Source organism: Penicillium argentinense, assembly GCF_028826775.1.
Source record: "Penicillium argentinense strain IBT 30761 chromosome Unknown utg000010l_segment0_segment0, whole genome shotgun sequence".
Taxonomy (NCBI): domain Eukaryota; kingdom Fungi; phylum Ascomycota; class Eurotiomycetes; order Eurotiales; family Aspergillaceae; genus Penicillium; species Penicillium argentinense.
The window spans coordinates 1881100-1893790 of record NW_026622669.1 but is presented as its reverse complement, the minus strand read 5'-3'; the positions used below and the strand labels follow the sequence as shown (position 1 = coordinate 1893790).

The 12691-nt window shown below is 44.7% G+C and overlaps 2 protein-coding genes across 2 annotated transcripts; one reads left to right on the top strand and one right to left on the bottom strand.

The window, feature by feature from the left end:
• Window positions 1-8758: 8758 nt before the first annotated feature.
• N7532_010390 (RAMP4 family protein) lies at window positions 8759-9127 on the top strand (the record flags this gene model as incomplete). Its single annotated transcript, XM_056622881.1, has 3 exons — window positions 8759-8761; window positions 8830-8956; window positions 9021-9127. 3 exons carry the CDS (start codon window positions 8759-8761, stop codon window positions 9125-9127), a joined length of 237 nt encoding a protein of 78 aa, XP_056470297.1.
• A 242-nt stretch (window positions 9128-9369) lies between these two features.
• On the bottom strand, window positions 9370-12603 carry N7532_010389 (putative AP-3 complex subunit delta; the record flags this gene model as incomplete). The annotated part of the gene is made up of 6 exons (XM_056622880.1): window positions 9370-9684; window positions 9705-11347; window positions 11402-11630; window positions 11688-12071; window positions 12162-12358; window positions 12426-12603. 6 exons carry the CDS (start codon window positions 12601-12603, stop codon window positions 9370-9372), a joined length of 2946 nt encoding a protein of 981 aa, XP_056470296.1.
• Window positions 12604-12691: the final 88 nt, after the last annotated feature.

Genomic DNA, 12691 nt, shown 5'->3' with positions numbered 1-12691 from the left:
GAGTTATTAACGCGAGCAGAATATCACGGTCGAAGATCGGTCCTACAGTCAGGAAATCGCACCTGGGTAACCGCGATCGAGTCAATCAGCGCTTCAGGGTGGGCGCTTCCACCGACGATTATCTTTAAGGCAAGGTCTATAACTAAAGAGTCGTGGTTTGATAATCTTCCACCCGACTGGCGCTTCGAGGTTAGCGCAAACGGGTGGACAACCGACGAAATAGGCCTTCGGTGGCTTCAAAAAGTGTTTATTCCATCGACAAATCCCCGTACACTCGGTCAATATCGACTACTAGTCCTCGACGGCCACGGCAGTCATTTAACAGCACAATTCGATCAACTTTGCTCAGAAAATAAGATCATACCGATCTGTATGCCAGCTCATAGCTCTCATCTTTTACAGCCGCTCGATATCGGGTGTTTTGCAGTTCTTAAACGCTCATACGGAAGCTTAGTTGACCAGAAAATGCGGCTCGTTATTAACCATATCGACAAGCTTGATTTCCATGCAGCATACCCCAAGCTCGTGCCGACGCATTTAAATCGGATACAATCAAAACTAGCTTTAAAGCAGCCGATTTAGTGCCAATAAACCCAGAACCAGTGCTTAATAAGCTTAATATTCAGCTTCGAACTCCAACACCAGTACCTGAGCGACCTTCAGCCGATCAAGCATTTACTACCCTACAACACCTGTAAAATTTGCGCAGCTCGCAAAGCGCGCAATATCAGCTAAAATATTACTGAAATATCGATCAGAAAGTCCGCCAACGCCTACAAAACAAGTGGTTGACCAGGCATATAAAGCGCTTGGGCAAGTCATGACAGAGCTACTTTTTACCAAGCAAGAAAACCAGGGTCTACGCGCTGGGCTAGAGGAAAAGAAGCAAAAGCGACGTCGATCAAATAGAAGAATACCACCACATGATGGAGGATTATCAGTGCAGGAAGTTCAGGAGCTCATACAAGCGCCTGAGCCTATACCACAAGCACCAGCACCAGCACCAGCATTACCGACGCAGCATATTCAAACTGCTGTAGCACCATCGCAACGACGCCTACCAAAATGTGGTAAATGTGGGGAGATAGGGCATAAGAGAAATGCGTGTCCAGTTAGAGATTGATCAATAAATACTTTCTTTATGGTTGATAAAATGCACTAAATAGTAGAAAGTAGTTGGTTGGGGTGGTTCATTCGGCGGTGTGGCTCTCTCGGTGGTGAACTACGTTAAATGGACCGAAATGGAAATAAACAAGGATAAACATGGTAGAAAAGAAAGCGGGGTAAATATAATAAATCACTCATACGAAAAAGACGTTTGCCTTTCCTCTCATCCGTAGGACGACGCTCTGATAAACCTCGAGTCCTAGCCAATTAATCTAGAATCCAGGTGAGCCCAGGGTGGTTCCCGGGGGGATCACATGACTCTTGGCGGTGCTGAGCGCAGGGGGCTCCATTAATTACCCAGGTAAATTTGATCGCAGCCTTAGAAGTTAGGTGTTGACGCGTGTTAACTTCCAACAATTATATAGAGGATATTTTTATTTCTGAAAAAAATATCTAAGATTCTGTCAGCATTCGGGGTCTATGACAAAGCGAGTCATGTGGTGGACCCTAAATAATGTGGAAAGATAAGATGGGTGAGAACAGATGATGAGATTGAGAAACTGTCTCAGGGTCTGACTGAATATCTGCCTAACTAACGTTAGAATTAATCTCGTATAACAAGTTAAATAGACTAAAATAAAAGCAAACAAGCAGACAAACACAGTAAGCAAGAAGCGGGGTAAAGCTCGTATTTTTCCTTTAATCCACGGGCTGACTCTCTTCTGAGTTTTAAGTCCCAGTGAGCTGATCAGAATTACATCACAGCCTTGAAAGTCAGGTGTTAAAAGTACTTTGACTTTCAACAGATTCTATAATTAAATGTAAATTCTTTCGAAGCAAAGCCATAGTTATATTTAGATTTGACTTATAAGATATTGTAAAGGAATTATTAACCTATAAATTTATGTTTGATTAGTACTAAAAAGCAAAGGTCTAAGAAATAAATAAATCTAGACTAACACTATTTAAATTCACGGAAGTTCGTAGGTATGTAAAGAATAAATTTATAATATTTTTTCTAATATTTAAATTTAGACTTAATATAATATCAACATTATGATTATGATTACAAAATATAACGATTATATATCTAATTGAGGATAGGTTATACAATATATAGATTAAAACATTTTAAAACATTGAAATATTGGATTTTATACTCTATCTTATTATAAGCCGAAGGAAAATAATTAAATCACTTTAGGTTAGATACTTAGATTAAAGTATATAATGAAGATAATAAATTACAGAGTTTTATCTTAAATTTGACTTTTTTCTATCACTATATATTATGGGTCTTAGAGGACTCCTATAGTTTAGGGGTCCTATAGTTAGGATACTACTAGTTTAATAATTGTTCAATTAGTAGATAGTACGCGTTGTTGAGATCGGCTACGACGAAGCACTGAATATTGAATGAGGGGCAGCTAAACAAATCGACATTAATGGAATTGAAAGAACTTGACTATCAAACTGTCTACATGCGATTCTGGGGAAATTTGTCCCCGAACGGGCGGCAAGCCCCTGACAGTCGTAAAACCCCCACAATCGGACTCGATCGGTGCTCTTCCCTGAAGATCTCCCGAATGTAGAATATAATGGCGGCAAGAGCGCTTGAAGCGCATATCAAGCTCGGTGTCTCCGGTTTCCCTGGACAGGCATGCCGACAGAGGTTGGGAATGAGGCATCAACTCGGTGCCTTGTCCTGGAACCTCAACATATAATAATGGAGATTGAAATATTCATAATACGATAAACTAAATTTACTAGATAACTGAATTTTCAATTAGCTTGTTAATATAAAAAAAATTTCAAATATATAAAATGGAAGTTGTCGGGAAATCACACGTGATTACCCTTGGGAGTGACGGCCGATAGTTCATCCGAAGTTCTGAATACTGAACCTTCCCTATCTATGAGTGGCGTCCAATATATTGAAGCCACATTAGATGCATGGCGTTTAATGTATCGAACTATCCCTGTTCGTGCCTTTTTTCACTTGCATATTTTGTTTGCACTATTTGTTCTATTCTCGGTCTATAGTTATATATATCTACTTAGCTACATTATTTGTTAATCAGACAGTTCTATCTCTTTGACTGATCTCACTCTTCTTCCACACATTCGTGGTTATATGATTTACCATCAGTCAACTTGCTTTATCATCGCATACCAGCGAATGCCGACAGATAATTGTAATATATATTAAAAAGAGGTACCTTATAGATTTTCTGAGGTATTAAATAATTATTCCTCTGTCTTTATAATCTTAAGACATATTTCAAAGGAGACAGCTTAGGTTTATAATACTAGTAGATTGATAATTTATTATTATCTAAAAATAATAGAGATATAATATTTAATATGATTCAAATATTTAGAATTATTATATAATAAAACAAATAAATAGTCATCAAAAATATTCCATTAACGTAATCCACAAGTGAGTGAAACACCCACCAGAAATCGCGTATTCCTTCCTACCTACCTTCTTCAGCTACCAACCATGCCAACAAATCGCTCGCGATCCTCACAGGATTCGATACAGCAAGAGGGCAGAATCCTACTAGCCCTCCAGGATGTCAAAAATGGCCGACTCAAATCGATTCGCGCAGCTGCTAGGCTATATGGCGTATCCTATGCAACCTTATCCCGGCGGGTGAAGGGGATAACCTCACGCGTCGACATACGCGCAAATTCGCATAAATTGACCCAATTAGAAGAGGATTCGCTTGTTGAATGGGTCTTCTCTATGGATTCGCGTGGAGCAGCGCCTAGGCCCGCTACTGTACGAGAAATGGCCAATGTCTTTCTTGCAGCGCGTGGATCGACTCCCCCTTTGACCGTCGGTCAGAATTGGGTATCAAACTTCGTTAAACGTCGTGAGGAACTTCGTACACGCTTCTCGAGACGCTTCGATTATCAACGTGCCCTAAATGAAAACCCAAAATCGTTACGAGAGTGGTTTACTACTATACAACGCGAGATTAATGAGAATGGGATTCAACCAGAGGTTATCTACAACTTTGATGAGATTGGATTCGCGCTGGGCCTTATATCAGCGCAAAAAGTAATTACTCGAGCTGAATACTACGGTCGGCGATCAGTTTTACAACCAGGAAATCGGGAATGGGTCACAGTAATCGAAGCAATTTGCGCTAATGGTTTTTCGCTACCTCCATGTGTGATATTCAAGGGCCAGATTTACAACGAATCCTGGTTCGATAACTTACCGCAAGATTGGCGATTCGAGGTCTCAAATAACGGGTGGGCTACTGATGAAATTGGCCTTCGCTGGCTACAAAAGCTGTTTATTCCATCAACAAATTCGCGTATACGAGGGAAATATCGGCTATTGATCCTTGACGGCCACGGGAGCAATCTTACACCTCAATTCGATCGAATCTGCAAAGAAAACAATAGTATACCACTTTGTATGCCTGCACATTCCTCACATCTACTACAACCGCTTGATGTTGGATGTTTTGCTGTGCTTAACCGCGCGTACGGCCGCTTCGTGAGCGATCTAGCACGCGTTGGATACAACCATATCGATAAACTCGATTTTCTCGCAGATTACCCTCGGGCGCATGTGGAGGCCTTTCAACCACACATTATTCAAAGTAGCTTCGCTGCTACTGGTCTTGTTCCAATTGACCCAGAACGGGTGCTTTCAAAACTCAGCATTTCACTTCGAACGCCAACACCACCGAGTAGCCGGCCAAGCAGCAGATCCAGCCAATTAACACCAAAAACGCCTAAAACTGCCGTTCAACTAAATAAGCAAGCTTCGATACTTAAGGAACTACTAAAGCAATGGTCAAATAGCCCTCCGACTGCGTCAAAAATTATACTAGATCGGATTATCAAAGGCCACTATCAATCGCGACATAACACAGCGCTACTAGCGCAAGAAGTCACGAATCTACGTGCAGCGAATGAGAACGCCAGAAACGCACACGATCGAATCGGCAGATACCACATGAAGGAGGCCTTTCAGTTGAAGAGGGCCTACAGCTAGCTCAGCACCTAAACCAACCAGTTGAATGTGACGGAGTAGTGTAACATACGCAGGGTGATCTGCCTAATCAGCCAGACCAGCCAGCCAAAAGGGCTTGGCCCAGGTGTAGTGGGTGTAGAGAGATTGGACACAAGATCAATTCATGTAAAAATCGCTATATTTGAATTAATTAATGTGTTTTGGTTGAACGGCCTCTATTTTAAAAATTCGGTATTGGTTGGGTGTTTCACTCGCTTGTGGATTACGTTAATAAATATCCTAATTATAATAAATTACAGAATAGGATAGGATATGTCAGCAATCGGGGTCTATGACTCGTCTTAGTCATGTGCTGGACCTCGATTGACGTGGAAAGATAAGATGGGTGAGAACAGCTAATATTCAGAGATGAGAACTTTCAACTGCCTAACTAGCTAACGTTGGAATCAATCTCATATAAATAGACCAAAATAGAAGCAAACAAGCAGACAAACAATATAAGCGAAAGCGGGGTAAATTTCGTACTCTCCCCTTTACACACGAGCTAACTCTCTTATTCCCCAGTGAGCTGATCAGGATTACATCACAGCCTTAGAAGTCAGGTGTTGAACTACTTTGACTTCCAACAGAATAGTATTAAAATTTTTTATATTATATAATTAATATATTTAAATTAAATAGTTAATAATTGTTACAATTATATAATAGAGTATCCATCTAACTATATAAGTAATGTTTAAATAAAATAATATGTTTTTTATTCTAGTATTTTAATTAGACTAATTATCTAGTACAAAAAATTATATTTTAAGAGATTCTATAAAATTATGTCGGCATTCGGGGTCTATCCCGACCTTCCGATGAATCTCGGGTAGACCTTAAGGCCAATTTAGTGGGTGACGGGGCCAGGGTCAGATATAGACCATTTTCTGGAGATGATTCGCTTCGTACGGTTGATCAAGTCTTCCGTCGAAGCTGCGATGAGCATGTCATCGACGTAGACGAAGATGAAGACCACCCCCTGCACATCGCGGCGAAGATAAATGCAGGGGTCTTGTGTCGACCGTGTGAAGCGAATCATCTCCACAAAATGGTCTATATCTGACCCTGGCCCCGTCACCCACTAACTTGGCCTTAAGGTCACGCACGATCGGGATGCAGGCAAGCTCAGCATCAACCAGAAGACCTATAAACGACACAATCACGAGAGATATTTGCAAAACGTCCGACCTTGAACGCCACAAACCGTCGACACCACTAATATCGGAGCTAAAGATGGCCCCAGACAGCCATCAAGCCACCAAGTCAGCCATTCGCGACTACTAGTCGGACGTCGGCTCACTCATGTACGCCATGACGACTTGCCGTCCTGACATCGCATACGCTTTAAGTGTGATCTCTCGTTCCTAACAAACCCGAACGAGGAGCATCGTCAAGCTGCCCAACGCCTCGCGCCATGTCTGCACCATTCAGCCGATCTCAACATCCAGAACTCGGCCGAAGACGTCGGCCTACAAGGATTCGTGGATGCTTCGTACGCTTCATGCCCTGACACCCGCAAAAGCCGTTCTGGCTACATCTTCTTCGTGGCGGGGGGCCAGTTGCCTGGTCGTCAAAACGCCAGAGCTGTACGGCCAAGTCGTCTGCCGAAGCCGAAAATATGGCAATGTCGGAGGCAGGTAGCGAAGGCATATGGATTCAACGCCTACTTAGTTAGGACCCGTCAAAGACGACAAAGTGCCACTATACCTGCATACGGACAGTCAATCCGCTATAGCCATGACCATAAATCAGAAGTCACATAGCAAAACCAAGCATGTCGAGGTACACCACCATTGGATTCGAGAGAAGGTGCAAGAAGGCAAAGTCATCCTGGAATAGATTCCAGGAACCGAGTTGGTTGCCGATGGCTTAACTAGGCCACTTCCCAAGATCAAGCATGATAAGTTCATGTGAATGCTCCATTTTGAAGAATAAAATTAAAATTAAAATTAAAAATTAAAAAATTAAAAATCTGAAGCTATTCAAGCTTCACGAAACCCCGTACCGGTCGCAACACCTCCGGGGGTGCCACCCACCCTACACAACTTAGTGGGTGCAGTATTTTGACCTGACCAATCAGGATCAATATTCTATTCGTTGACCACGGTTTTATTTGATTCGTTTTCCCTTCTTCTTTACCCTTCGCCATGCCGAATGAGTGTGTTGAGGTTCCAGGACAAGGCACCGAGTTGATGCCTCATTCCCAACTTCTGTCGGCATGCCTGTCCAGGGAAACCGGAGGCACTGAGCTTGATATGCGCTTCAAGCGCTCTTGCCGCCATTATATTCTACATTCGGGGGATCTTCATGGAAGAGCACCGATCGAGTCCGATTGTGGGGGTTTACTACTGTCAGGGGCTTGCCGCCCGTTCGGGGACAAATTTCCCCAGAATCGCATGTAGACAGTTTGATACAGTCAAGTTCTTTCAATTCCATTGAGGTCGATTTGTCTAGGTGCCCCTCATTCAAAATTCAGTGCTTCGTCGTAGCCGATCTCAACATTATATATCTTAAATATTTAACTAATAACGCCCTCTCTTTAACTACTAATATATATCATATAGAGATTATAAGGTCTTGCAGGAAGCTAGATTAAACTAAATAGTTTATCTATATAGTTTTCTTGCAAAACTATAGAGTTTTTGCTAATATATTCTCTATTGAACTAATGAGGGTATCATAATGCCATGCTGCGTGGTAAGGGCCGTGAGAAGGTAACATATAGTACCACAAATTCAAAATATTAAGCATATTTGAATCTTGCTCACTTAAGTACCAAGTATTACGTGCTAGCAAGCTAGAGAGTAAAGCAGTGTTTGTAATCCCAAAGGAGGTAGCTATATAAGTAGACAAGGCCTGCATTTGCAGTGACTATTCTAATATATAGGTAGTATAGTACAGGCTGCACGGCTTCTATTGGCAAGTGGCCACGGCCCACTGTCCACTAGAGAAATCGATTACTGGTATAGGATCAGTAATCACAGGGCCAATTAATTAAGCATTATTTAGTTATTATTTGTTTATTGATTCAATTATCCATTTCCCATCCTACCCATTACCAGGGAAAGGGTGCCAGAGAGGGATTCGAGAATTTTTTTTTTACAGTATCTAAGGGCTGGCCTGGCTAGGAGCATGGTGCAGCTAAGTGATGTATACCGTATACGTGTTGGTTGTTGTAGTAGGAATTTACATGATAAAAACACTACGTGCACATAACAGAGATCCCTAGATATAGGGGCTTCAGGCGAGTAGATATAGAGAGGGTACCAGCAACCCCTTGCCTGTTCTACCTGTAGTAGATTACGAACCATAAATGGAGCGGGAAACCGAGAACGGGAAATTCGACCACTTAAGAGCAGGAACCAGGCACGGAGGACAACCAAGCAGCAAAAGCTTGAATTGACAGGGCAGCATGTTTCTGAGTGCTTATGAGTAACCATCGCAAGCTCAGCAAGAGAGATTTTTGAGACAAGCTTACTAGTATATGCGTAGGCATTGGTTACAACGTGGCCTCTTTGGTTCCGCCCGGAGACATGGCCGATCTGCGATAACCTCCAATCTCCCCAACTAACCAACCCTCCCTAACACACCTTGAAATCCACGATAACCATGGTAAGCCAATATATTAATATCCGATCAGACGAACCAGGATCGTTACTGACATACCCGGGGAATTCGAGGCCCAAACCCCCCAACAACGCCGCGCAAACGAGCGCTTCGCAAAGAACGAAGCGGCCAAGCGTGGGAGAGGGTCAACCATAAAGCCCAAGCAAGTGACAAAGTCTCCTGTCTCGGCCGGCTGGGTTGGTAAGTGAATCTCTCAATCCAAGGCAATTCCGCATAGCATTCATTCTAATCAATGTTGGAACAGTTGTCCTCGCCTTTGTTGTCTGCGGCGGCCTTCTCCTGGAGCTCCTCAGAATTGTTCCAGAGCTCTGGACCTCCATCGCCGCCATGCTCTCGCGCCTCACCGGATAGACAATCCACTGGCCGTTTTCATTTAAACGATACCCCCCCTCTCCTTGATCTGAAACTATCGCTGGTGCTATGCATACATATCCCATACCATCGCCATCGCCATCGCCATCGCCCATCGGTTTGCTTCACCAACGTCCACCTAAAGCCAGCAGGACGATTCGAGGAAGATAGTGACACGAAGTGGATGAAAAGGAATGGTCTGGTTTGATCTGATAAAGGAGAAAGTCATTGTATTATACTGTCTAAGCTATTTCTGGAGTTTCATGCCTGTGTATCTTCTTTCGTTTCTTTTTTGCTTCCAGGTGCTCACCCCCCTTGGATGTAGCATCGCTATGGCTGGCCCGTGTAGCGACATGCTTCTTTTTGCTCTTTTTCTTCTTGACTAGCGTACCCTCAGCTGGTGTTCCCTCCAGATGGATCCGTTCAGATGCACGCTGCATACGCAAACGTACTTGCTCCACATCCTGCATGGCTTTCTTCATCTCGATATCTCCCTCGTCGCCTGGTGACACGGCATCTCCTTCGCCATTGCCCCCGGGGTTGAAACCCCGAGACTGCTGGAGTCTATCTGGAGCACAGAGCGTTTGTTGCCGGTATGAACCCCACAATTCCCTAGTAAAGAATCTCGAACTGGGGGATCCTCGACCCCAAATGTTTCGTCCCCAGCAACCTCCAACTTCCGAGGCTGATGCCGCCGGGTTCCAGGTGGCTCACCCCTCACGTCACCTTTTTGCCCATCTTCCAATTTCAGGTCAACGATCGGGATGGTGTCAATATCGAAAATCTCACCACTGGAGGGTCCGAGAAAACCATGCGATGGTGCAGATACACCAGGAGGCACACCAATAGGCGCGATATAGAAGGGGTCATCTCGATAGCGTTCTCGACGCTCTGACCTCGGCTTGTCACCAGCGGAGTCATTGGGAATTTCCCCCAGGGTATTCTGATAGGAAATATCAAGATATCCCCCAGCGCCAGTGGGATCGTAGACTGGTTTGTTCGTGGGTGGAGATGGGTCTTGAATATAGTAGAAATCCTGCAAGGTACTGTGCTGATCCGTATCCGACAGCGAGCTGTCCAGACAGTGAAAGAGCCCTGGTAGGTCATCATTGAACGCTTCGCCCAGCCGTAAACTCGGAGGCAAGACTACTTTCTTCTGAGCAGTGAAAGCCACAGGGTTCAACTCCAGACCCCCGAATAAACTTGGAATGACCGAGGTCAAAAGAAATGGCACCTCACACGCCTCGGAGCGCAATGCATCAGAGCCCAAGCGAAGGACCTCCAAAAACTCAATGGCCCTTTCTTGCACATCCAGATCTGGATGGGCTGCCAAGGATTCAAGGAACTCGACAATGCGGGCAAGAAGCAGGGATATTTCGCTTTTCCACGAGTCCTTCGATTCACACGCCCGAATAGCTTGCACAAAGACCTTGGGTATCGCCTGCAAGAATAGCTGGAGGGTTTTGGGGGGTAACGCAATATTACCCGGGTCAATTAACGAGTGTAGGGACCGAGCAGGAGATCGGAGGTATTCTGCATATTCACCGACAACCCAGGAAATGGGACCCAGGACATCTTCGCCAACACTGGAACCAACCGGAAACAGAATTGGCCGATTGTCAACGAGCAGAAGAGATTCAGCGGCCTGACACGCCTCCAAGCGCACGCCCTTGACCCGCACAGCTATATTGCGGATTTCCGCGCCGATTCGGAATGCCACAGTCGTTTTCGAACCAAATACAGTTTCTTGGGTCGTATTTGATTGATACCAGTAGTCGTCCATTTCCAATGGTGGGAGAAGACCGACAAGCTGAACTAGAATGCCGACGTACCACTCAAAATCGGTTATTTCCGAGTAGTTGTTTTGTGCGCAAATATCGAGGATACGATGAACAACTTCGGTTCGGTAGTCGTTGGGCAGGATCATCGTAGCCTCCGCTTCAACATGAGATACCTTCCGGTTTTCGAAGTCTTCAGCCTCCGGAACAAACAATTCTTTAGGAGATGAGGTCGAAACGAATCGGAGTTGTTCAACCAAGCGATTGACCACTGTCAGGAGAGTGTCGCTTGTGACCATTCCGGCTGCCAGCTCCAAAGCCTGTAGTCGTATTGAGATATCGGCATCATCCAAGCACTCCATGATGACATCCTGCTGCATTGATACTAGCATGGGATGTGTCGTCACAATGCGGTTCAGTGCGAGAAGGGCAACATATTTGACTGTTCCATTGGAAATTAGAGACTGATTCGGGAACACGGATTAGAGTAACTTACGATTAGGATCTGAGTCCATGACGATCATGCCGCGGAGTTTCCCCACGCAAAGGCTTGCAACCTCATCTCTTTCTTGCAAATTGTCTTCACCGTCAAGAATGCCACCCTGAATGATGCCATTGATGCACTCGTAGAGCAGTGACATTGCCGTCGTGGTTTGGATGATATTGGTCAATGGTCGCAGAAGCTTCCGTGTTAGCCGCGGCTCCAGTGGTGTCAAGGTTGCAAACTAAATAGCGGGTCAGATCCAGTGGTACTCTAAAAGTAGCATGATAAGATGACCCACGAGCTTGATGATTTTAATTGCCATCCAATTGTTGCCACTGTCCACAAGAAGCTCGAAAAGTCGCGGTGCCAGCGGAAGAAAGTCATGGGGCCGCCGCCATCCAAGTTCACACACAACATTGATGGCAGCTGTAGTTACACTGCTATCTTCTTGCTCGTCCATGAGATGGTCCTTGATTCTGGGCCATGCCAGCTTCAATGCTTCCGGGTACACGAGTGAGATTCTGTAGAGACAGACGATTGTCTTCTTGCGAACCACGGCGCTGGAGTGCGAAAGGCGTGATAATATATCGGGCAAGAGGGACATGGAAAGCGATGGTGTGAGTATATGCGGTAGAGTGGCCAGCGGTAAGGACAAGCTGGGGATATTGGGAGATACAATGTCCTAGAATTGGGAACATTCGGTCAGGGATTTCTGGACATTCCACGGGCACAATCTCTGAATATAAAAGGGAAAAGGAAAGGGTAGACAGACTTTCTTGAGCATATTTGTTGCCAGCATCAAGACCTCGGTGTCCGGTCGGAAACTTTGCACGGCACCCAGGTAGCCCACTCGCTTCTGTAGATACTTCGCCGACGACATGACCTCCAGCACATTAAATGCCGCCCACGACATATCGTATCCAAACATTTCGAGATAAATCAGCTTCAAGAGTGCCGTAGCTTTTCTATCTGCACGGGTAGGTCAATATCATCTTCATCTGTCGTGGCGGTGGGGATGACATATGGCGGCGCATACCCATATCCTGCGATTTAATCTCGGCCTTGCATTCACGAAGAGAATTCTGGATGTATTCATCTTCCCCACCTTTGTGGCTCCGGAGACCCTTGATCAGGTCATAGAGTGATTTTTCGAACCTGGTGAGTACTGAGTTAGTTCCTGGTCTGTATAGCAACAGCTCTTCCGACGCCGTCATCAATACCGATGCCGGTCTTCCGATGCTCACATTTCGCTTGCTTCCCTGGCGACTGGATGCCAACGCCTAATAGGAATATGGATTTGGA